At 39.1% G+C, this 27,603-nt stretch overlaps 1 protein-coding gene across 2 annotated transcripts; it reads right to left on the minus strand.

Annotated features, from left to right (window-relative positions):
* LOC113063495 (sentrin-specific protease 6-like) lies at positions 1 to 26,962 on the minus strand. Of its 2 annotated transcripts, XM_026233943.1 has the most exons (23): positions 26,526 to 26,962; positions 25,245 to 25,338; positions 24,514 to 24,577; positions 23,866 to 23,963; positions 22,264 to 22,413; positions 21,818 to 21,879; positions 21,636 to 21,721; positions 20,220 to 20,625; positions 14,843 to 15,084; positions 14,407 to 14,544; positions 12,177 to 12,210; positions 11,878 to 12,066; positions 8,164 to 8,351; positions 7,851 to 8,074; positions 3,725 to 3,841; positions 3,492 to 3,614; positions 3,312 to 3,404; positions 2,990 to 3,183; positions 2,839 to 2,912; positions 2,027 to 2,115; positions 1,707 to 1,775; positions 1,401 to 1,551; positions 1 to 538 (listed from the first exon to the last, which is right to left on the minus strand). In XM_026233943.1, exons 1-23 carry the CDS (start codon positions 26,554 to 26,556, stop codon positions 341 to 343), a joined length of 3,114 nt encoding a protein of 1,037 aa, XP_026089728.1. In that variant the 5' UTR covers positions 26,557 to 26,962; the 3' UTR covers positions 1 to 340. The 2 variants fall into 2 exon arrangements, with proteins under 2 accessions (XP_026089728.1, XP_026089729.1); XM_026233944.1 differs by lacking the exon at positions 25,245 to 25,338 and having other exon boundaries at positions 26,526 to 26,961.
* Between the last annotated feature and the right edge of the window lie 641 nt (positions 26,963 to 27,603).

A 27,603-nucleotide genomic window follows, 5' to 3' on the forward strand; every position in this document is an offset into this window, starting at 1 on the left:
TACTGAACAGTACTGTATTTAACCCTCTAGGCACATTTTAGTAAATAAATCAAGATGAACACAAACTTTTATTTTACAGTTGGTGCAAAACAAATGACGAATCAACAATAAATGAGATGAAAATGAAGCACAAAAGAGAAAAGAAGCCTAGCTTATGTACACAATGTATTCGATACAAATAAACAAACCACTCTTCTTTTCAAATTTCATTTCATCAAAACTATAAGATCATAAGAAATAACGGCAGAGTTGTCCAGCAGCGTACAATCACACAAGGCCCTGATTGGCTTTTAGTGTTTAGAAGTCATGTGATGGTGAAGCGTAGCAGCATGGGCGGAGCTCAGGAGCTGATTGGAGGAATGAGATCAGCTGACTCTAAGGTATCCTCAGAGGGGCTGTGGCAGCTCTCCAGATTGAGCTGCTGTTGAGTCTGAAGCTTCAGAATGAGCTCCTTGATCTCGTCCCGCTTGGTTTTCATCCGTTGCTGGGGAAACCAATCCAATAAATTCATCGGGAGATGAAAGCTTGGAAGAGGATTCTGAAATAAAAAATTATAGATAAATATTCAGCATCAGTTACTGCATTAGTTACAAAGTCTAAACACAACAGCTTAGATGATGGTAGTGTCTGCAAACATCGGGATCTTTAGAGGTGAAGTCATTTGTGTAGAGAGCACATATCCCTGAGGGGCGCCAGCGCTGATGATGCAGGTGTCGGATGAGAGTATGCCCAACCTCACTAGCTGCCACCTGTCTGTCCGATGCATGACATGAGGCTCTGTTCTCGGTCATTTGGCAGCACTTCCTACATTTCCCATGAACACTGTGCTGTAATCCTACGTGATGACGTTTCATATGGCCATTGGCTGCACGCAGTTTGCAGTGAAACCAGCATGAAAAAACATGTAAACGTATAGAGCGTCCATCAGAAAACACAAGGAAGAAGAACGAATGGAGATATATATAAAAAAAAAGCATTTTCGTGGTGGGAACTAATAATTTTAAATTTGAGTCAGTGTATATTTTGATTGAATGCATTGTACTTTATATGTGTTTTTCATGACAACAATGTTAATAAAATGATCAAATGCATTCAGTGGCACTCATAATTTGTTATTTTTACCGAAAAAAAAAAAATGGCTAGTGGAAATTCTGATTGGCTGGTAACTTTACAGTGAAAATATCACATTGCAAAGTCATTCATCTTTAAAAAGCTTTCTGTGGAGTGTGAACGAAAGCACAGAATATGAGGAAGCTCTAGGAATGTGTGTGAACAAAATTAATTATAGTTATTTTTTTATTATTATTTTTTAATCTTTCAGAATGTCAGTGACTTTACTGAGGGTGAACCAATGATGTCCAGTCCTCCATTAGATACAAAGTTCCCATGAGTCCTCTCACCTCAAAGAAGCTCTCCACATACTGCAGCACGTAAACTCCACAGTCACTGAAGTTATCCTGCTGGGGCACACGAGGACTCGAACCCTTCATCACATCCTTCCCAAAACTCCTCTGGGAGCCTTTCTTCACCTCCCACTCCACCTCTAGATACCTGCACAGACACCGGGACAAACACTCACTAATACAGATACCAACGTAAGTGAGAACTTACAGCCACTCTCGTGATTCCCCATTATACCTACAGAAAAACAACTCACAATTCACAAGGTTTTACTCTCACTAGTTTGTGTGGAAGTACTAACTTACTCTCTTAAGGTTTTTACAACAGTCGACCTGGTTGGTCCTCGCAGCGAGTCCATGATCAGGATACAAGGTCTGAGGATTTTAATACAATGACAGTGAGTGCTGAAAAATGATACGTCAGAACTTCTCAACAGAGATACGAAAGTAGATTTATTTCAAATTCAGGAATTGAAAATTCACAAACTCTTCTGTAGCTTTCAAAGTGCAAATGTTTGTTAAGAAATCTGACGAATGAAATTATAATGTCTAACGCCATATTGGATATAATGTATCAACTATGCAAAGATATGTTCACAGCATGTGAGGAATATATCTGCGCTCACTGTTTGCAGATGGTGGGTTTGGACGTCCACTCTGCTTTGACAAAGCTCCCACAGTCATCAACCAAACTGTCATCTTCACTACACTCATCCTGAAAACACAGATAACAACATGTTCATATGACGTGAAACTCCCAAACATCATCCAAACACACCCATGGCACGCCACATTACCGGTCAAAATCTAACATACACAACACACACACACACCATCATAATAAACTGCTGTAGATAATCCATTACGAAAGTAAGCCTGTTTCTTAATAAATGTAATTGTATTCAAGTATACAAATATCACAAATTGAATTGAATCTAAACTACTTGTAGTTAGTTTTGAATGACCTCATAATCTTATATGTAAATGAAAATGAACTCTTGAACAAGTGAACACAGTTTTAAAAACTGAACTGCTCTATTACAATTCCCAGAATAGTTCATTTTTGCCTTGTCTCCAGCAGTTTGCATACCATTTCCATATGTGGTGAATATGAAATGTTTTGAAAGTCTCAATTTTTAGCATCATTACTCCAGTCTTCTAATATGAAGATTTACTGCTCAAGAATGGCTTCTTGTCATCAATATAACAGTAACAAACTAACGATTGTGCTTTGTGGAAATGCAGGTCATTTTCTTTTAGGATTCCTTGGTAAATAGAAAATTCCAAAGAACAGCATTTATTTCAAATATAAATCGTCTGTAACATTGCACAGAGAAAACAAATATATCATTACATCCCTGCGGTATACACTCATTTTGACGGCAACATTACAAAGTCAATTTTGAAGCCCCAGATCAGCCAAACTGAGGAGACTTGCCTGACACGAGCTTTGGTCATCAGAGTGATGGGGGTCATCTGCTCCATAACACTCGATTATTCTGTGTAAAGCATCTGGAATCGAAACCAAGCAGAAATCAAGCAGTGACACAGTCTGTTTCCGGTCACTTGTGTGGCTTGCATGTGCTCACCCGTGTACTGCGGCTGTCTGTTCACATCAGCCGCAGGTCTGACGTCGTCCAGCTCTTCTGAACCTCCATCAGCGGCTGGGCTGGAGGAGACAGCAGTGCTATGGGCTTGAGTCTGAGGCTGGTACAGCGGGTTTGGCTCAACATGAGCCTTCTCCAGACCCGGAAAACAGATTATGGCGAGGTACCAGTGTGCACTAGACAGACACAGAGAGACAGGTCATCAGATTAGGCAGCTGATTTAAAATGAACCACTAAGCATCTGAAGCAGGGCAATTTAACCAAAATAAATCAATAAAAAAGCAACTAGACAAACGGGCCTTACGACTCATTGATGGGCACAAAGATGAAGTCTTTCTGGAAGAGATCCACGTGACGTGTCCATGTCTTCACTCTATTGTGTTTCCTCTTCTGTATGCTGCAGCACATCAGAACGTCACATATGAGACGACGAAACAACAGCACAGTCACTAAGCTCCAAGGAAATGTGAATGTTTGAGCTCACGGTAAGTTGGACGTGTCGACAGCGTTTCTCCGCTCTCTCTGATTGAGTCTCTTGTAGAAGAATGAGCTAAACACATGACTGCGGGCAGCATCTTCCTTCTTCAACTTCTCCAAAAACAGATATCTAGAAATTAAAACGCATTAAAAAAAGAAACGAGGTCTACATATAGTTATTTTAAAAAAGCACTGTATTGGGTCACAACAGATATTATTGAATGAATGAAAGATAATGACTTTAAGTAGAAGTCGATGATGACGTCGTTGAGGAACTCTCCGTCGTTCAGACAGTGAAGGTCCTCATTGGTCACAGAGATTCCTCCTTTAGCAGGCGGCGGGGGGTAAACCAACAACCTACACAAACACACAAGAACAGAACAAGAACTTCAATGGGTCTTTGTCGTCTTGTAAATGTAAGAAATATTTATTCTACTGGCCCAGTCTGTTCGTAGGCTCAGATTTGCACTTGCCTGCCAAAATATGGCAGTTTTTCCCCCATGCTGCTACCTTGTATTCTTATAAGGCTGTAACTACACCACAATTTTAGATACTAAGCGAAATTACAAAAATCTATTTCAATACCAATGAAAGAATTTCTAGCTTTACTAACTAATGTGTTTTACAGAAACGAGCTCATTTTCACATCTTGTCATTTGAATGGTTTCGTGCATAGTTCTTCAACCCTGCTCCTGCGGACCCACTGTCCTGCTTCAGCACACCTGGCCTGTGACTTCACAAGTGAATCTGAAGACTTTATCTGCTCCAGGTGTGTCTGTTTAGGGTTGGAGCTGAACTTCAGGACAGTGGGTCCCTGGGAGCAGGGTTGAGGTCCTATGGTTTAAAGGGCTGGGCGATACATCAATTTTTTCGATTAACTTGAATGTGTAAAATCAAAAATGAAAAAGGAACTCCAAGGCACTCTCAATTACAAAAGTAAAAAAGACTTTATTATTATGGCTTGGTCACAATAACCTTCTGAAAACTCCAACGCGTTTCGGCTACATGCCTTCTTCTGGGAGTTAAACAGATCTCAAACAAACAAAGTTTCTTCTGAACTAACAGTCCACCAATCAGAAGTCTCCATCTGTCAACTGCGGTGCTAAGGTTACAATTGTTAGTACACACAAGAGACAGCAGATATCATCATTTCCACTTCTTAACAAATCAATTAAGTACATACAAAAACTAACTTCATGAAAGGACCATACCTGTTCCCAACACGGTGACCCATAAAAGTAAAATACAAGCATAGTATATAAATTTCAAATTTCAACTCGAATGTGTAGTTGTTTTAATGAAAATCTTTTATTTTTTGGGGGCTCCCGTAGTTCTGATTGGGCTCACCCTCCCACACCGTGTATTTGCCACAGAGACATGCTGCCGAGTGAGAGATGTTTCACCCTACGAAATGAAGACCGCGGCAGCACAAGCACACCCGCCAAAAAAGCAACCTACAGCAGTGTTACTCATTGCACGACTCGCCAAGCTTTACTTTTGTGGCTCGCATGGCAGTAAATAATACGAAGATATGACCATGCAGTCAATACAGGTATTTCAGAAAAACATTAAAAACAAGCAGGGCTGTAACATAACCGATTAAAAAACACACGCCAGGTCTACACTGGACACGAATGGCTCGATCTGACACAAGACAACAGAACACAGTGATGGATACACTGGCCGGCAGCCATATCACCCTGGAGCCCAAGACCGGTTGCCCACTGAAGCTAAGCAGGGCTGAGCCTGGTCAGTACCAGGATGGGAGAAAAGTAGGTTGCTGCTGGAAGAGGTGCTAGTGAGGCCAGCAGGGGGTGCTCACCCTGTGGTCTGTGTGGGTCCTAGCGCCCCAGTGTAGTGATGGGGACACTATACTGTCAACAAGCACCGTCCTTCGGATGAGACGTTAAACCGAGGTCCTGACTCTCTGTGGTCATTATAAATCCCAGGATGTCTTTCGTAAAGAGTAGAGGTGTGACCTCGGCATCCTGGCTAAATTCGCCCATCGGCCTCCGACCATCATGGCCTCCTAACAATCCCCATATCTACTGATTGGCTTCATCACTCCGTCTCCTCTCCACCAGTAAGCTGGTGTGTGGTGGGCGTTCTGGCGCAATATGGCTGCCGTCGCATTATCCAGGTGGATGCTGCACACTGGTGGTGGATGAGGAGATACCCCCTGACAATGTAAGCGCTTTGAGTGTCTAGAAAAGCGCTATGTAAATGTAAGGTATTACTGGACACGATCCCCATCAGTGAACTGATGCTCGTTCGGCGAAATGTACTGACACTACGATCTGCAATTGTAGTGTGATGTCATTTTCTATACATAATCTCGTCTCAGTTACAAATTTGACTGGTAAATGATAAAGAATGATAGCCCCTTTGGTATTGCTTTGCATTGTATATCAGGGATGACGGATTGATGAAGACATGCTATTGGTGGCTAGATTTAACTTTTGAGAGAGGGAAGGTTGAGCCCTTCAGAACTATGGGAGTCCTGAGTGGAGCGTCGGAGAGTGTTAAAAAGAAAACCGATTTTGTAAAAAAAAATTCAGCAGATTTAGCGTCTATGTGAGAGATGAGCATCTTCCAGAAAGACAAAAACTTTTGTTCTTAATTTATTTGCTGCATTTTACTATTTGCAGTTTTGCACTGTTTTGGCAGCAACACTGCGGTCGTTTTGGCAATACAAATGTAAAAATATATTGCAGTAATAAGAAACTTCATGTAGAAACTTCATGTAGGCCTAATCATTTTCATTTTCATGTAGGCCGTTTCATTATTGGGCAATTCCAGTGTTCCAGTGTTGATGTGACATTTCTCCGTTACAGATGTGACCGTTCTGAAAGCAGATTTTATGTTAACGTGTACAAAATGCTTAAAAAAAACTTTTTGTTCGTTTATATCTTATATATTCAACTAATCACAGTTTTATATTATATTAAGTCTACTAATCCAAAATGAGCCTTAATATATTCAGTGTGCAAGCACGCGCATTAAGTTTGCCACAAGCACAGGCAGAAGTATAAATAATTATGTAAAGGAGACATTTAAATTATTTATTAATAAACGGATGTTTTCTTGTCGGTGCAAAATAAAATTCACGATGCTGGCTCTCGTCTCCACAGTAGACAGATTACTCGAGCTGCAACTAACCATTATTTTGATAATCGATTAGTTGGCCGATTATTTTTTCGAATTAATCGATTAATCTTTAAAAAAAAATGAAATTGGCATTGTGTACTTTTTAACCAATTGTGTCTAAAAAAACTAAAACAAAAAAGCACTTGACTATTTTTTTCTGCTTTTCTTTCATAGATAACAGCAATGATTATATTGTAGCATTAGAAATGGGCCACTTCTGTATCTAAAAAGCTTATGTATACTGGAGGACTAACCAATACAGAAAGCTAAAAAATTATTTTGGTAATTACAAATACTGTTAGTTAAGAGCAGCAGTGGCACAACCTTACAACATTGGTTAAAAACCTTACACAAATGTGTTTAAAAAATTTGTTAATCACTGTAGGTAATAACAAAAGTGTTTTTTGGACAACAAAATGGATTTAAAGCTGCAGTAGGTAACTTTTGTAAATATATATTTTTTACATATTTGTTAAACCTGTCATTATGTCCTGACAGTAGAATATGAGACAGATAATCTGTGTAAAAATCAAGCTCCTCTGGCTCCTCCCAGTGTCCTATTGCCATTTGCAGAAACTCCATCGCTCCCGGTAAGAAACAACCAATCAGAGCTGCGGTCCGTAACTTTGTTTGTGTTCAAAATGTAGAAAATTGTATATAATAAGCGAGTACACTATGAATTCATTTTCCAAACCGTGTTTTTAGCTTGTCCTGAATCACTAGGGTGCACCTATAATAAGTGTTTATATTCGGACTATTTTAGATTGCTTCGGGGGTACCGCGGCGGAGTAACCCAGTACCTTTGTGATTCTTCATAGACATAAACAGAGAGAAGTAGTTCCGGCTACGATGTTCTTCCGCAAGACGCAAGCAGTTCTGTTTATTAACTGCTAGAGCGTCAAAAGTTACCGACTGCAGCTTTAAAATACAGAAAACGTAAATACATTTTTGAGGTCTAATTATTTTAAAAACCATAAAAGAAATGCATGCTTCTGAAGGCAATATTTTTTTCTCATTCTGAGCGCAAGATATTATTGACAAAGTGTAGGTTTTCTTTTTCATTACAATATTGAGTTTAATAGTAATTTTTTTTTTGCTAACCTGAAATTACATTTTGGAACAAGAGAAGATAATAATAGGGGAGTAATTTTTTTTTTAGCCCTATACTCAACAACGTTGCCAAATTTGTCAAAATTGTTGTTTCTGGTTAGAGTCTTACTTTATGATAGGACCAGTGAAGGTTGGCTGAAGCTCTGCCATCTCATCGTCCTCTTCACAGTACTCCTGGAGCCGAGCAGACATGCGTGTTCGCACACTCGTCACAGGGGATGCTGGGACTGTATTCGCTGTTGCCACTGTAACGGTCACAACCGAAAGTGATGCTGAGGCTGATACGGTTGAAGATGAAGGTGTTGCTGATACTACAGCTTTCACCTCTTTAACCTGAGGGGAAGGACAAATACTGGCACATTTAATACACAGATGAACATATCAAGTCATAATTGTCATGTTTGAGCACAACATAAAATCACCTTTTCTTTTCCTTTGGAGGAATTATTGTACTCAACCAGTCGACCGTTGGCCTCGTCAAAATTGATCTTCTTAGGGAAATCCGGTAGATTGTTGTTTCTGCCGATTTCAGCAAGGATATCCTCCAGAATCATCTGTTCTTGCAAAGTAGGGCCGCTCTCAAAAATCAATACAATATACTTCTCATCATCTGGAGAGCATAGACAGGAGGAGGAGGAGAGGTGTAAGAGGTCAGATCATGTCCAAATATGAGCAGTAACAACAACAAACACGAAACCAAGAGCATAAAGTGGCCCTGAAACAAAATCACTACCAGTTTTGAAGAGAGTTTTGGACAGTGTCATATGTCAATAATTCAGATCTAAAAATCTGTTACGCTGCATTAGGTAATACTAAGGAAGTATCATCAGTTTTAAGAGTTTTTATTATTGCATGGAAAAAATGCTGCACATTTCTTTGTGAAACTAAAATATAACACTATATTATTATTATACCAATATAGCACTTGCATATTACAGCTCTTTTGTTCGTTTTGATTGCTTCTATTGTCTTCATTTGTACGCTTTGGATAGGTGTCTCCTAAATGACAACATTTTTATAATAATCTAATTATTTATTTTTATAATTTACAGTAAATGTAAATAACAAAACTAAATTGAGATGTTAAAACAAGCCCCAAATCAAATAAATAACACAAATAAAATAAATCTCTTCATACAAACAATATTAGGCTTTGTCTTTTGTCTGAAAATTAAAGGCAACCACTGACCACTTGATCATGATCCAAAGATGCTGCATACATGCAACATGAGCAGTTTTTAATCTAAATTAGATTCAATTTAAGGCAAAAACAGAATGATTTCAGTTTTGTGAAATGATACATGAAATACAAAACAGCACATGAGCTGAATGAGATGCAGATTCACTCTCTGTCAACACGACAACGACAACACAGCACGGAAATGTTTACTAGTCAAATAGCTTCGACAGGCTACTGACTCACAAAATTATATTTCTCTGCAATAAGGGTGCAGTGAACTGTTTTTGAAGAAACATTGCTTGTAGACAGAGATGTGCAGATGCAGGTTCACACGCATGCAACTTTCATCCCTCTCTCGCTAATTCAAATTATATAATTAATTCAAATAAATGCGATCTTACCGCACTGCATCTTTGTGTCTGATTTAAAGCAGGCCGAATGCTAAAGAGCCTTAACTGAAGAAAATGACCATACTTTGCACAGTGGAAGAATTATCACCTTGTCATATACCCGTGCAGACCTCTAACTGTATTATGTGCGTTCAGAGTGACATTTCAGCAGATGGCGTAGTATGTAGGCATAGCATAAGCTCCAGTGACAAGTGACGAATGCAGAAGTGCAGAGGATAGAGCAAAACAAAACACCGGTCACAAATTAGAAGTACAAAATGAGGATGTGTGAAAAAAATGGATTTCGATGTAAGCCAAGAGCAGACAAGGAGGTTTTCCTTTGCAGATATCTAAACTCGGTTCTCACGAGTTCGGCATATTCTCAGCATACTGGAGCACTTTTTTATGATGGATGGTAGGGATGTACCAATTCACTCATTTCATTATATCATCAATTCACAATTTTGATGTCAAATTTTTCTTTTTTTTTCTCCAATTGAGATTAAAGAAATTATAAATTGTGTCAACCTTTTATTCTTATTTGGCAAAATGCTGCACATTTCTTTGTGAAATTTACATTTCATACTATATAACACTATATAAATACAAAGCCTCATCTTAGTATTTTGATTTCAAATCCAAATGTTGTTTCTGAAAATGCTTTTTCAGCATTGTGATTCTATTTAATCACAGTACATTAATACAATCTTTCACAGACATTCACATTTAAACTCAAAATTATAACTTATTTTTTCCTTATTATTTTTAACTTAACTGTTTTCCTAACTCCATAAGTCCCATCTATTACTGCCTTATCTAAAAGTGCACTTTTCCTGGTCTTAATGTGTTGACTGTGAAACAGTAGCCATTAATTATATGCATTTACTATGCAGTTACTACATTTCCGTGTTAATCCATGTTAATTTTTACCAGCAAAAATTAACTTTAATTTAGCGTGTGCAGCACAGCAGAAATAGACTCTGTTTGGAAACGTTCGCTGTGTGACTGCTGAAGGTCCCATTGCTCCTGTAGCACACTGCCAGATCGCGACCGTGTGCAGTGTGAACACTCTGATCAGTTGACATGGGCGCCGAAAAAATATGCACCGCAAACGCAACAAAGAAGGACCTGTAACCTGGAGTTACATCTGTTTTTCCGTTCTGTTCGGTTCTCACGCTCCATTTAGGCGTGCTGCATTCTGATTGGTTCGGATAGCATACTGCGGGAAGTCGGGTCGTAAAAGAAATCGTTCCATAAAGCAATTTACAAAACGCGCACGCTCACAACGTGATTTTATGACTATTTCATTTAATCGCACAGCCCTATTCTAGAGCATATTTGAGCGCATACTCTTACCTTCAAAAACAGGCATGTATATTTTATATTTAATCTGAATTTACCTGTATTTTTATGCTCTACTGCCGAGGTCAGCAACCTATGGCACACATGCCAAACAGTGGCACGCAGAGGGATAATCGCTGGCATGCGAGCAATAGAGAAAACGGCATACTGACGTACATTTTGAGGTAATAACTTCTCATAGTCAAACAGTCTGTTAGCATCTATAAATGCTATTAAAGTGTGAGAATTACCTTGTGCTTGTCTACGGATGCATGTGCAAACACTGCACATACTGTACTAGGCACTTCAGATCAAAGCCTCAGTGGTCTAACAGCGCTCGCCAATGCAAAAATGACTGAGATGGCCAATCAAATCAAAGTAGGAGGGGTTAACTGTTCACAGAAGCAGAGCGCGAAGCAACAGAGCAGGGCAAGATGAAGCTGCAAATCATTTAACATTACTCAACTTTTAAGAATACGTTTTACAATAGAAATGTTAAATAACCAACAGCTTTATCCAGTGATGAAAAATGTTCTCAAAAATGGCCATTATGAGAGTGAGAGAGAAAGGGAGAGAGTGAGAGAGATGTGTAAATTGTCTGCGTCTGTCTCTCTCTACAAACAATCAAGCGATGCCCCTTATTGTTGAGAAATATAAATGTAGTGATTCTGTATAGATTAATAAAAGTCGCATGGCAGCACTAACAAGTTTATGAGCTTCTGAATGTTACTTTTTGCACAGCGCAATCTCAGATCTCTGTGTGCAAGTGGTGTGTGTGTGTGTACGCGCATCAATTAAAGTAGCGCATTAACAGTGATTCAACTGAAGTGTTTTAAAGCATTGGCCTTGTCTCACACACACATACACATTTTTGGGGTTGTGTTGACACAGTGGTTAACTAGAAAAATGAAAAATGGCACGTCATGCCGAAAAGGTTGCTGACCCCTGCTTTACTGTTAGTAAAGTATCTGTATGCACCAAGGGTCTGAGAGTAACACAATTTCAATTTTCTGTATTTATGTGCTGTCCATGTGGAAGAATTGACAATAAAGCTTGACTTAATTTTTTTTTTAAATATCGTCATAAATATTCTTGAAATATTGTGATATAATTTTTAGGCCATTTCACCCACCCCTACTGTCAGATTACACTAGTAGTACAGAAACTGCATACGTTAGTTTTTAAAGAGATGTTGTAAGGAGCGTAATGGGATTTCTGATACTCACTGTTGCCGCTGCAGTCGTACCATATTCCTTCTTCATCCGGAGACATCTGCAGCTGAGTCTGTAATCGCTGGCACTCTTCATCGGTGGTCTGCAGAAAAAGGACCGGCAGCTTCTTGACGGTACACCACTCACATCTGGTCAGCTCTGACGACTGCAAATAAACGCTCTCCAACACATTCACATCAGGGCCTTCAATCACAACACCACAGCAAAGAAATGACAGATCACTAAGTCTTATTTTACAGGAAAGTAATAATGGTGAGTGAATATAAAATACATTGCTTTCTACAGCATCTTACCTTCTGTCTCCAGCAATATGCTCTCCACTGAAAACTAAGGGAAAAAAAACACAGCTGATTAGATAACAGGCTTTACTGACCGGATGTTTATTAATTATCGGCCAATATTTATTGTGCACGCCTAGTTTTTCCTTTGTAATCCTCCTCTGTTTCTCTGTGTCCAGCACTTATACAGACCCAAGTATTTAAGGGGGCTTTAACACTTGATTCAATTGCTTTGTCTGAACCATACTTCGATTGCTTTCTTTACCCCTACTCTATATTTTTAGGGTCTGTTTGTATTTGTTTGGTACGTTCCTGCTAGGGCTATCCGATATGGGGAAAATATCTAATTGCAATTTCTTTTGACAGATATTGCGATTGAGATTTGATTCACAATTTTAAAACTGCAGTATAGCTTCGGCTCAATATTGTCAATAATGTGCAGCACAGTATGAGTATCATTACCCTGCTGAAAAAAAACTGTTACAAAATTCATTTTTGTTTTTGGCATTATTCCAATAGGAATTACTGTTGTTCTATTGATTGCCATCTGCCATATTACATCGCACCAATCGAATCCATCAAACAGACACCATTATACTTTACATTAAAACCAATACAATTACCAACTGAAATCCATTAAATTTTCAATTGTATTTTGGAAGGGTTTTTTGGTTTTTCTCAGCAGACAAGACTTAATGGTATAACTACTTGAGTGCGGCGAGTGTGAACGGCTTGTTGGTGACACAGGATTTGCACCTCGTGGGTAAGAGAGGAGCGAGGATGAGAAGCATTCAGACACACAGGCTGTGTGTGCGCTCTTCTGAACTGGGAATAGCCAACATGCAATAAGAGATGCACTTGATATGCATTGTGACGCAGCTCTTGTAAATGATCTTTTTTGTTTGTTGCCTGTCTTTTCGAAGCTTAAGTTACATAACATTTATCTTTAGTTTTAATTTGCCTAACTTATTGACCTGACCCTGTAGATGCCATAATCGCACTCTGTCTCTCTCCTACTTTGTTTTTATTTATTTATGTATTATTCTTTTTTAATGGTAGGCATTTACACAGTTGGCTAGAGCAGAGCTGATTGGGGAGAACGGAGGTCTATTCGCTCTATTGCTTAGTAAGAGTGTCACTCAAGGCTGGCGGTCATGCATATGCCCTGAAACAGAGTAATGTTGCGTCACATCGCAGGCTGTTGCGATTAGCAAATATCAATGTCTCAAATTGCGATCCACTTTTGATTAATCGCACAGCCCTAGTTGCTGCAATCAAAGCTTTAGCTGTTTATCTCTGGTGCTAGTTAATGATGATGCAGGATAAAGCGACTAAATGCATAGTGCCACTCACCTTTGGCTTGTGTCCGTCTGCCATGAACATGCTGTATTGGAAATGTCCTCAAGAATGCTGTTTTTATGTATATATATAAAATTCTGTTATTTAGTTACAACCCATGGCTACATCATTATTGTTCATATTATAATAAAGTTCTGCACTATTTTAACTTTTTTTTTGTTTAGTTTAGACAGTGCTAGAGAATTAAAGTGAAATGTGTGTGTTTTGTGGCCGCTCCTGCAAACATTCTAATTTTTGCGCCATCAATAAGCGGGTATTGAAATCGCTTTTGAATTGTGCTCACTGCTCACTTTAACTTAGATTTTGCGATCGCACGCACTCTGTGTAAAGGAGCACATCTAATCTCACAAGATCAGATATTTGTCAGTGAGTTCAGGACCTGCTGAGCATCAAATACTGTCAGTCATCTATCCTACTCTCAATCCGTGATCAGTCAAGCTCGTGTTTGGATGCAGGGTTGCAAAGTCTATGTTTTTTTCACTGAATTTGGCTACTTTCAAACCGATGACCTGGATTGATTTTTCCACGCTTGTAAACATATGTATATATAAAGCATATTTTTCTTTCACCAACCAGCAAACTTTAAATACTTAGAGGAGAAAAATACTTTTAAACCATTTAAACATAGTATTAATCAAATGTGTATATATATATATATATATATATATATATATATATATATATATATATATATATATATATATATAAATATATATATGGTTAAACGGTTAAAATGAGCCGTTTTTTAATAAAATTTTTAAAAATAAAATATTCAAGATCTATAGAACTGAATGCCATCATTCAAATGAAGCATTTAAATAAAAAATAAAAATCTCAATTCCTAAACCCTGAAGGTGATAGGAGTCAGGTTTTTGGTTGATCTCACCACAACAGGCTTGGTGACCATCCTGCGTAAAGTGCCAATCCTTACGCTCCTGCAGTCCAGAATAATGCTGCTCAACTTCTGCACCTGAACCATTTTCCTCTTCTTAGGAGACGGATCTTCACACACGGGGTTCCCAAACTACATGAGACAAATGACAAAAACAACAACTTACACACTCCAAATACAACAAACTCTCTAGCAAACAGATTCATTCATTCAAACTGATTCTCCATTTTTCAGTAAAAAAAAATACTGTACATTGTTGAAAATTCTGCTGATTTTCTCATTTGTCCAATGTTTAAAAAAAAAAAAAAAAAAAAAAACATTTCAAAAAACAAATTCTGGTCAGTAAAATGTTGGCAAAAATCTGAAATACTGAGTCTTGATTTGACTTGATCTTTATATGTAGCAACAGTACAACAAAAACACTGCTTACTGGATCTCTCATGCGATTCCTTCTGGGCAGCAGGTTTCTCTGGCTTGTCTGTGTGAAAAAATCACTGCTGGGGTCTTCATGTTCACCAGCTGCTTTAACGGCCGCTTCCACCCGTCCACCGGAGGGAGCAGGAGACGAGTGGGCAGAGTCAGCGGGCCGCGGGGACACGCTGTCCAAGCGGTTACCGGTCCCTGTGCTGCTGACATCATCACTCTCTTCATCCTCATCGCTGGACAGCACAACTACATTACATCAAAACACGTACATGACACATGCATCTGAATTACTGCTGTCACCTGGTATCCCTCAGCTCTTGGTTAAGAATGATCAAAAATGCTTTTTAATTCTGTGATGTTCATTTGGTATATTTGTGTTGTGATGCTTAATAATATTAGTGACATTATAGTATGCTATTCTTCTTTTGTTATGCATCATGAAGCTTCCTTGGGTTTGCTGAAAGATGTTATACACAAAACAATAAATTATCAGTATGACAGTAATAAATTAGCTAAAGAAAAATAAAGAAATATTGCATCTGACCCTCCTATTGCGAACTCATTGATAATCATAACATCCCATAACCTTTCATAATAGTATGTGGAAAACAATTTATACTTGATGACTGAAATCCAGGGCTGCAACTAACCATTATTTCAGTGAAACAATCATTGTGTTGATTATATCCTCAATTACTCAGACAAAAAGCCAGATTTGATTTTATATCAAACAATATATCCTGACTTGTGTTGTCCCACAAACAATGAATCAAACTGAAGACTAAAGACAAATACAGTGAAGATCTATATAGGTTATCCAAGACTTAAGTGCAAAAAAAGTCAACAATACACCCTAAAACAAAACCAACTACGTGCCCACTGTGAAAGTTATGGATTATAAATTCAAGTTGTGTTAAAGGAGTAATGGCTGTTATTAACTGTATTTAAGCTACGGTTTTTATACAAATACCACAGAAACCATATAGCTAGATTTTTCCATGATCTAATTGTGTGATACTCTAGATGAGCAATGGCTAATTTAAAATAAAAACTAGAGTCATAATTCAACAGGTCAGAACATATACATTTGAACCTATAGCCATTACAATTTTCAAATAGCCAAAGTCAGGCAACACAAACCCGTTTCATTATTTGAAACATCAACCGCTAGAACAGACAGAAAATAATAATAATAATAATTCATTTCTTTATTAGGATATTTTGCTAATGAAAAAAGTCTAAAAAAAGGTTTTTACTTAAGTTTACTAATGCATATTTTGATGTAGAATTTTTATTATTATTATAAATGTTCTGAACATTGTACCTCAGATTTGTGAAATGATCACCTGTTTGGCAAATGTGTGTGTCATTCTGACAAACAAGAAAAGGGCTTTAAAACCACAATTTACTGCCTGGTTTCGACAACTTTCATTCAAGAGAAGAAATCTGCCTTTAAACTTGAAAAAAATTCAACATTTATCGTGATATGAAATATGATATGAAAAATTTGATTGTGATATTTTTTTGGACCTATCCCCCAGCCCTATGTGCATCGCTTTATGAGCACAGTGTTCCAGTGTGATGGCTGCTTCCAGCAGTATTACACACCATGTCACACAGCTCAAATCATCTCAAACAAACCACTAAACTCAAACGGCCTCCACAATCACCCGATCCCAGTCCAGCATCTTTGGGAGGTGGTGGAACGGGAGATTTGCATCATGAATATGCATTAACTGTGAGACGCCATCATGTCAATATGGACAACACAAAATGTGGACGAATGCTTCCAGCACCTTGCTGACTCTATTCCATGAAGAATTAAGCAGCTCTGAAGGCAAACGTGGTCCAAACCAATACTAGAAAGGTGTACCTATAATAAAGTGGCCAGCGAGTCATGAATTTCTTCTACTGTGCCTTTCAGTCCTTGTTAATGATAAGGTATTGCTAATGGGGCAGGCCAACTGAAAACTAGCCAACAAATGTTTGACGTGCTGATCATTTTCGATCTGTAAAAGTGTGAAAGTGTGAAAAGTGTGATTCGCTGGCGCCGATACAGGATGGCTGCCTCCGTGACGAGCTCCGCATATGTTTTTGTTAGTTTGTCCTGTCTTTAGTTATATTCCTGCCATCAGTTTCACCAGGGAAGAACTGCTGAACATTCGGCAGAACGCACCACAAGATGTTTTACCGGATTTCAATTATTCAGACGTTTTACTGAACGTTGTTATCGGAGGAGCGGCGGCGCTGATCAAGCGCTTCAGGACGCGCAGACGGGGGAAGCGAGCGGGAGCGCTCGTCAGACTCAGGAAGCGCGGATTTCGAACGCCGTTGCCTAGCATCCATCTGGCAAATCTCCGCTCTCTACCCAACAAAACGGACGAACTCCTTCTGCTCTCTCGGACAAATAAGGATTTCACACACTCTGCTGCTCTGTGTTTCACGGAAACCTGGCTGAATGACACCATACCGGACAGCGCGCTCCATCTGCCGGGATTTCAGCTGTTTAGAGCGGATCGTGAATCAGAATCCACTGGGAAATCGCGCGGCGGCGGGACATGCTTTTACATCAATGAACGGTGGTGTACAGATGTAACTGTGTTAAAGAAGACGTGCTGCTCAAATATCGAAACACTCTTCATTAACTGCAAGCCGTTCTATTCGCCGCGGGAGTTTCACTCGTTCATTCTGGTCAGTGTTTACATCCATCCCCAAGCGCATGTGAGCTCAGCTTTACAGAAACTTGCTGATCAGATCACAGAGACAGAACAACAACACCCGGACTCTGTTTTAATCATTCTCGGGGACTTTAATAAAGCCAATCTGTCCCGTGAACTGCCAAAATACAGACAGCATGTTACTTGTCCCACAAGAGACAGTAATATATTGGATCACTGTTACACCACAATAAAGGATGCATACCACTCTGTTCCACGAGCAGCTTTGGGACGTTCTGATCACCTTCTGGTTCATCTTATACCGTCCTACAGGCAGAAACTAAAATCAGCTAAACCTGTATCAAGGACTGTAAAAAGATGGACTAATGAAGCAGAGCAGGATTTACAATCTTGTTTTGACCTCACTGATTGGAGTGTTTTTGAAGCTGCTACCACCGATCTGGATGAACTCACAGAGACCGTAACATCATATATCAGTTTCTGTGAGGATATGTGTATTCCTACAAAGACTCAACTAATTTACAATAATGACAAACCTTGGTTCACTGCAAAACTTGTACAATGTCTTGTATAAACAGGCTAAATACACATTGGAAAAGGAGATCAAAGTGGCAAAGAGGAATTATTCTGAAAAAATAAGGACTCAGTTCACTTCCAACGACTCCGCATCAGTGTGGAAAAGTCTAAAGAAGATCACCAATTACAAGACACCACCCCCCAGCACTGTAGAGAATCAACGACTGGCAGACGATCTGAACGAGTTTTACTGCAGGTTTGAAAGAACACCCATCACCTGCCCTGAACGCCTCCCCACAAAACCATTCACACCCTTCACAACTCCTGCAACCAGCCCTGAATGCCTCTCCAAACAACCGTTCACACCATTAACAGCTCATGCAACCCATCCTGAACACCTCTCCAATCAAGCACTCTCACCATTCTCACCTCCTGCATCCCCCCTCTCCCCCACACCTGCAATTCAGATCAGCGAGGATGCGGTGCGCCAGGTCTTCCGGAAGCAGAAAAGGAAAAAAGCACCAGGCCCAGATTGTGTTACACCAGCCTGTCTGAAATCCTGTGCTGACCAGCTGGCCCCCATCTTCACACAGATTTTCAACAGATCGCTGGAGCTGTGCGAAGTCCCTTCATGCTTCAAACGTTCCACCATCATCCCCATCCCTAAGAAACCCAAAATTACAGGACTAAATGACTACAGGCCTGTGGCTCTAACGTCTGTAGTCATGAAGTCATTTGAAAAACTGGTGCTGGCCCACCTGAAGGACATCACTGGACCCTTGCTGGATCCTCTTCAGTTTGCCTACAGAGCAAACAGGTCTGTGGACGATGCAGTAAACATTGGACTGCATTATGTTCTGCAACACCTAGACAGACCAGGGACTTATGTGAGGATCCTGTTTGTGGACTTCAGCTCGGCCTTCAACACGATCATCCCAAACCTCCTCCTGCCCAAACTAAATCAGCTCTCCGTGCCCACCTCCGTCTGTCAGTGGATCAACAGCTTCCTGACAGACAGGCAGCAGCTAGTGAGGCTGGGAAAATACACATCCAGCACCCGTACAATCAGCACCGGAGCTCCCCAGGGCTGCGTTCTCTCCCCACTGCTCTTCTCCCTGTACACCAACGATTGCACATCTAAGGACCCCTCTGTCAAGCTCCTGAAGTTTGCAGATGACACCACACTCATCGGCCTCATTCAGGACGGTGACGAGTCTGCTTACAGACAGGAGGTAAAAGAGCTGGCTGTCTGGTGCAGTCTCAACAACCTGGAGCTTAACACCCTCAAAACAGTGGAGATGATCGTGGACTTCAGGAGAAACCCCCCTGCACTCCCCCCACTCACCATCATGAACAGCCCTGTGACTGCAGTGGAGTCATTCAGGTTCCTGGGAACCACCATCTCTCAGGACCTGAAGTGGGACATTCACATTGACTCCATTGTGAAAAAGGCCCAGCAGAGGTTGTACTTCCTCCGCCAGCTGAGGAAGTTAAACCTGCCACAGGAGCTGCTGAAACAGTTCTACTCCACCATCATTGAATCCATCCTCTGCACTTCAGTAACTGTCTGGTTCAGCTCAGCTTCTAAATCTGACCTCAGAAGACTACAGAGGGTAGTCCGGACTGCTGAGCGAATCATCGGTTCAACTCTCCCATCTATTCAAGAACTGTACTTATCCAGAGTGAGAAAAAGGGCTGTCAAAATCACTCTGGACCCCTCACATCCAGCACACTCCCTCTTTGAACTGTTGCCATCTGGTCGACGCTACAGAGCACTGAGCACTAGAACGACCAGACACAGGACCAGTTTCTTCCCTCAGGCAATCCATCTTATGAACAGCTGACAATAATGGCGAACACACTACACTTTATATTTATATACACACACACTTTATTTATCTAACACACATACTTAGTATACACTTAAATTTTTGCACATAATATATACGTACATACATAACTTCACTTTGTAACATACCTGCCTACAATTGTCATTTGTATATTGTCATTCACTGTCTACATATTTGTATTTTTTATTCTTTTATTATGTGTTTTATGTTCTGTCACTGTCATTCTGTTGTACTGCGGAGCTTCTGTCACGAAAACAAATTCCTCGTATGTGTAAACATACCTGGCAATAAAGCTCATTCTGATTCTGATTCTGATTCTGAAGTGTAGTGTACTTACTGGGGTCATTTAATTGACATGGTTTGGTGATCTGCTGTTTCTTGCCACCAGCTTGTTTGAGTCCATTACACGCCGAGCTTCCCGAAGTGGCAACGAGTCTCCCATTGTGCGGGAGCAGCAAACCTCCATGTGTGATCCGCACCGATGGGCTCATGACCACATCGATCTGTTGAGAGCAGCCCCCAGAGGTGGACTCGTAAAACCCTTTGCTTATCTGAAGGCTGGGCGGCGCAGGGGGCGGCTGCGAGCGAATGGACGGGCGAAGGGGCAACGCTGATGTCACAGCAGGAAGGGACAACGTCTCAGCAGGAAGCATATATCCACAGCGGTCACATCTTACATGGTCCTCACTTGGCTGGCCACATTTACCACAAACTGTGAGGTAATCATCAGGCTGAAGGGGTTGCTGGGTGTGGGAAAGCCAGAAAAACACTTCAAACACCTTGGTCAGGGTAGCACCTTATTAAATTATTGACGGGTATGAAAATAAGACTGTGAGGAACTCAAGTTCAGTGCGTTAAACGGACGATTGTTCACGTGACAAAATAATTTTCAGAAATATATTAAACAGACAAAAACACCATAAAACAGTTTTGAAAGTTACATGATCTAGGACTTTTACACAGTGCACATCATTGTAAAGACTTCAAGTCAATCCCTCACAGAATGGGTCGGGAAAACCGTTAATCGGTTTTTATATTTCTGGTTAACGACTGTGCCAAAAACCCTCAACATTTATCTGCTCTTGTTTTAAGTATAAGCTCACTCATTTTCTTCCATTTCTCAGAAAACAAGACTTCATTACTTCATTTTCTTAGGTAAATGGATCTTGATTTAAAGAGGACATCAGATTAAATGTTCACTTATTTTTTCCATTCATTGGGTTTCTGGATATCTGCCAGCTCGGAAAAACTGAAAAGAAAACGTGCAGCCAGTTTGTTATGTGCAGTCCGAGTCTGAAACTCTGTCATCCAGAGAGCGGTTTCAATTTGCAGCTGGTTTCTATGTAGATAACTAGCTATTTAAATCACCTCGGAGCCATATACAGATATATTCACGTGTCTTGTGTTGGCAGTAGCTCATTATCATTTAAAGAGACATGCATCGAAACAGCTCACTGTGAACAGAGGTTCAATGGGTGTTGTTTTAGAAGACCATTAAGGAATTTGAACCCAAGTATGCTATAGACATTTCATGAATACCCTAAAGAATCACACCAACATCTAATGTCCCCTTTAAGGACATTTGGGTATTTGTTTTAAAAAGCAAGACAAAAATACTGAGGAAGATTTGCAATGCGTGCAACATGTAATGCCATGTATATAAGACCTTCTGATCGGATTGAAGATCTTTTTAAGACCATCATTTGACTGTATTTAGACGGGGGTAACACAGAAATACAGGGTATGATCTCACCTCAACTGGTTTGCCCACAGGAGCAGGACTATCGTTCATCGGCCGCCGTTTCTGATGGACACGTCTCTTAACACTGTTGGCTGAATCTAGTGACGCACAGTAGAACAACAACCGTTAGATATCTCCGCTTTCTGTCAATTCTGAAAATGATTAAACTCATTGGTTCTGCTCCATCTGCTTACCTGGACTCTCGGGACAGGTGAGAAGAATGCTGTCCAGCTCCACTCTTTGGACCATATTGGATCTGCAGGAGAGACACGTTGGCAGACAGCATAAGAATTATGAAACGCACCAGAGCCACTCAAAAAATGTCACAGCTGATGTTCAGTGAAAATTAGGCATTATTTGTAATCATTTTGAAGAGAATAAGCCACACAATGCATTTCAGAATAGAATTGGGAGAAGTTTTAGTAAAAGGAAGGTCGAGCGTGTCTGATTTCAAAAAATTTTTTGAGCAGCCAAGAATGTGAATGTAGCTTAGACCTAAATTATAGACATAAACACAGCTAAGGTTCAAGGCAGTTTTACTCTCAATGCTCATGTTTCTACTCGATTTACTTGGCATCAAACATCTGAAATTAAATCAGGCTCTTTTTATTTGGTGAAGTCAGCTCATGCAGTGCCATACCTTTGCTCCAGCGTTCTGATTGGAGCAGCGAACTGTGCGTGCTGGAAGAGCCGCCCCTGAACCATAACTCCTTGGGACGGCGCTGGACTCATGATCAGAAAGCTGGTTCGATTGGGGAGCGGAGAAACACTCACAGAATGACCTGCTTCACTGGGAGACCATCAACAACAACAGTGAGCATATACATTCAGTCCAAATCCAGGCATTTAGATCATTTAGAAAAACATAAAAACAAAAAAATGAATTACTATGCTGAATGACAAACATGATTATTTAGCTTGAACTGCAATCACAATTATTAATCATGATTAAATGTTAGAATTATAGCAGAATTATTGCACAAATCGAGAGAACAACAGCTTGCATGATTTATCTAGTTTCCTGATGTATTATATTTTATTATATAAATTAATATGCTCTTAACATTATAATTAGTACAAGAAGCTTCTATGAATAGCTAAACCACTAAAATTCCTCCAACAACTCCAAATGATGTTAAATGTTTGTTTTGTTTGTGCTGGGCAACGATATATATATTTTTTTAAACAATTGCGATTAATCTGATTATTGTCTGTAATTAATTGCATTGTTATGCAAAAAACTAATAGTGCATTCAAAAGTAGTTTATTGTGCCCTTTTTCATTTAAAAGTACTGCTATATGAACAAAAGTGCACTAACATGCAAACACTAAATAAATAAGGTGCTTTTTTACAGCAGTATTCCTTTTACATAATAGCAGTTAATACATTTATTGTAAATATTAACTTATAGCATAATTAAATGAAATATAAAACAAGCTATTTGTCACTGCCAGGACATTAACGTTTTTACATAAAATATTTTAGTTAAAAAAAAAATAAATAGAAAAAAAAAAAAGTTATGCTCAGAGTCCAGAGCCTCGATCATAACAGTACAACAGGCATCTTCCTATTAGAGTCCTGCACGATCGCGGGACAACACTTGATGATGCTTTCGGGAACTTCCTATTTCCCATTTATGAAGTCATGATAATGCGCTTGTTGCTTTCTTATCTGTTAAAAATAACAGAGGACAGTAGTTTGTGAATGCTGATGCTTAGCCTAAATAATTTGATTGGGAGCGTCCCCCGTGACACTTGATTTGTCTGTGTGTATTCAGATCCAGTGAGCCATGGACTTTCATAACAATAAAAAACTGCGTCAACGCGCAAATAAAATAATTATCTGCATTAATCAATGAATGCGTTAACTTGCCCATTTTTTTCTATTAAAACAACAACAAAGATGAATTGCTATATTATTAAGGAACCACAAGCACAATGTAAAAAGAGAATCATTTAATAAATAACATTTATTACAGTTCATCAGGTTAAGAGAAAAGCACTGGTTGAGGGATATAAACTCTTGAAATCTGGCAACCGCAAGCATGAAAGCCAGTGGAAGCTTGTTACTAATGTAAGATAACAAAATTAAAGGGAATTATTTTCAGTAAAAATAACAAGTGGGAATATACCGTATCTCACATGATTATGTGTAAATAATTGAGAGAAGCGGAAATTAAAATGATTCATTGTGCAGCCCTAACACATACATATAAATACACACACAATACAGTTTCAATACCTAAGCTTGCCAGCTCTGTTGAGTTGCCTTAATTGATTTGGACGTCGTTCATGAGTCTCCATAGCCCCATTAGCACTGAAGCGCTTCATGGATGGAGTCTGCCAAAGACAGATCAGAGTGCTTGGGTTAGAAGATCACAGCTCAACATAACAGCAGACCAGCCAAAACAACCACCAAACACGAGTTCACTAACATGCAACTGACCACAGTTACTCTAGATGGCCAGAAGTATGTTGTATGATACCATTTGAATTTTAATTAAATGTCTGTCTACTTATAAGTCGTTTTTACATGTTGCGTCACACAATGACATTCTAGAAAACTGTGTGCTTTTTTTAAAGAATGTGAAAGTGTGAAAGTAAGCTAAAAAGATTTTGAACAATTAGCACAAATTAGATGTCAACGCTGGGAACCTATCATGTTTCTTTTGAGCTAATGAATGCAATGGCCAATCAGAGGTGTTTATTATAAGTTCATGCAGTTTATTATAAGTTCAGTATTATGAGTGGTCTCCACTAATGGTGCAAAAAATGGCAACAGTATAAACCCAGACCGGAACAGGAAGGATAAAGACTCAATCACTGAAAGATAATAAAAGAAAATGAAAGATAATGGAGCAGATGAGAGAAGCAGAAAGATTGCGGATACCTTCATTCCCTCGGGGGAAAGCTCCTGCTGACCACTCACTCGCTCCATGGTCACAAGAGCAGCGCTAGAGAAACAAGAGAAAGACACTTAGAGCACATCCACTCAGAACATCATTAACTGTGAAAAACCCAAGACTTGAGCATTTGAATGGGGGTTGGGGGGTGCAAGGTCTTGAAGTTTTTTTTATTTTTTTTATTGAACAACTTTTAACTTGAGGAGCACATTTTTAGAATGGCATGCCACACGCAAAACAAAAGATGCAAGTGCAGTGATCTAAGATATCCATCTAGAGAGTATTTACATGACATGCAGCGCCACCATCTCAATGGACTGCATACACACTGCAAACGGAGTAGACTCTCCCCATTATAAAACAATAGAGTACTGCACTATCAAACATTTAGGTGAGATAATTCTATATTTAAGGAAAACTAAAAAAAAAACAAAAAAAAAACACCCATTTTCAAAAATGATATCCAGGCCCTGAATGAATGTGTAAAAATCCTGGCTATAAATAATTGTAGATGATAAAAGCAATGCTTCTAAAATATCGGTATCGGCAGATAGTGCTTCCTGTGATCGACAATCAGTGAAATACTGATTGGAGCACCCTTCATTTCTGTAACTGCTCTGTGGTCTAAATGTTCCTCTGTATACGGTGATGATAACCTTTGGCTCAAAGCACATGTTAGAATGCAGAGCTGCTTGAGTGGGCTGTAAGCTGCTCTTACTCATGTCTGCTGTGGTCTTCACTATCATCTGAGAGAGAACACCTCCAGGTCTGCTTAAAGCCTCCGTCTCTCCTGCTCTCACATTCACCCAGAGCTATCAAACACATCAGAACACGGCCACAAGGGAATATCACAAGGAACTCTCATCAGATCCATTCGATTCTATACATTTTTGTATTCTGACAAATGAGAGGACAGTTTTACTCCAAAAAAAGAAAAAGAAAAAAAGAAAAAGTATTTTGGTATGTTTCAGATGTTGCCTTGTGAAACCAAACCAAAAATGCAACATTTTAACAATTGTAATGCCTGTTTCAGAACACCGCAAACAATCCTTAGATTTCTGAAAAGGGAAAACATTTGTTATTTCTATCAAAAACTAATAACACATTACTGTTTTATTTATTATTAATTTTGATCAACTAAATGCTAGATTGATGGTGAAAAGTGTACATTTCTTTCTAATTTACAGCTCTACCTATCGGTCTCTGCATTTACCCATTTAACTATCTCTGTAAAAACACTATTGTATAAAGCACTTCATGTACATTCAGAAAGGTGACTTGTACATTTTTTTGAATTTAACATTTTGCATATAGATTAGAAACAATAACATTTGATCCCATTTGAATTAGAATATTCTGCAAGTAACGTTACAGTCAACATGAATGTGAACATTTCATTCATGTCTTTTATGTATTTTCATGGCAATAGGATAATGCTGCTGATGAAAACATGCGAATATATTCATTCGTAAAAGATTGGGAAAATAATATTTGTACGTATTTTCTGATATTACAGGATGAGGTTGAAGGGCCCACGATGAATCAAGGAGAAACCCAGCTAAAAAAATATCAAGTCAGCGGTGATGACTTCATAGACAGTTTTATTTATTGTTCATGACAAGGCATAATGAGTAAATTTAAGGGGATTAAAGATTTAAAACTAACAAAAAAAAAATCAATGATTTCTGAAGTTTGTTTATATCGCGTAGCATCAGGCCTCAGCCTGCTTTAGCATCCATACACGGAAACAGATAGTTTAACAAGGGGACAGGCCTTCAAACTACACACGTGTAATACAATGCACTTTGATATATGTATTTATAGTATATTTATAGTTTAATCGGCTCAGATGTTTCTATTTTTGCAGCGTGCATGCTGCTGCTCGGTTAGCACGCGCGCTAACGCACACGCGATGAAATCTGACGGATTACACACATATTCACATTTAAACACCAACACAAGGCAAACAGCGCATTAAAGGCAAACGCCCGTGTCTTACCTTCAAAAAACAGACTCTTTTTATGATTCATATTGGTCCATCCCTTCAAACGAGTTTAACCTCGCACACTGCACTTAAGCGACTTCTGTCACTTCAACACTTTAACATTTAACATCTGATTTCAAGAGTTCACATCCCAGTGGAACTCAAACTCAATCTATGTAAAATGATGTCGCTTTGTGTTTTTCAGTCCTTGTTCAGTCAGGAATCCCTCTGAAAACAGGACCGAAGTCAAATCTCGTCTTCTGTCTGTCTGTCTGCGGGGATGAGAGATGATTAACGTTACTCTCGCGCAGATAATTGCGCGATCAGTGTGGGAGACTAAAGTGCATGTAAGAAAATATCAAATTGTAACAGATTTTGTCCGACTCTGAGCGGTTAAAACAAGTGCATTATTCTGCAGCAAGAACAAGAAGCGCTATTGAGTCACTTCCGTCAAAGACTTTTGTGCAATATTTGTCAAATGCCCTAAATGTAGTAATCTATTTGCTAGCGCATAATTTGCTTAAATGTAAGTATTTATCTACAGTATTAAACATCATATGGTGTGAATGACCTTGGCACTTAACTGATGAATAACAACAGCTAAATAATGAAATCCTAATGCATTTGTAATATTGGCCCGTGTTTGTTTTTGTCGCCCGTTAATAAATAAATCCATGTCATGTAATATTGGGGATAGCTATGGTTATTTATATAAAACTTAACCTTAAAATTCCAAGTTGCAGCGAAATTACAGAAAGAAGAGACGCACAACATCAAAGCTCCAGGTTAATAATAATTTATCTATCACAAGATAAGTCACTATTCATAAACATACTGTATGTGATAAGACTATTTCAAGAATTGACCGAAAGTAGAAAACAAACTGAAATTAGGGGGAATATTAACCTGTAAATCGTGAATGCATATATTTACCAAAGGCTTTTTTAACAGCCAGCTATGATTTAAGACACATTATTCTCAAAACTCCTCTCACATGCCATTTTTTTAAGGATCATATGCAAAAATAGTAGTGTTGTTTTTTTATTATTATTATTATTTTGCTATTATTTTGCTATTAATCCTATTAAAACTT

This window comes from Carassius auratus, chromosome 45 (assembly GCF_003368295.1).
Source record: "Carassius auratus strain Wakin chromosome 45, ASM336829v1, whole genome shotgun sequence".
NCBI classification, from domain to species: domain Eukaryota; kingdom Metazoa; phylum Chordata; class Actinopteri; order Cypriniformes; family Cyprinidae; genus Carassius; species Carassius auratus.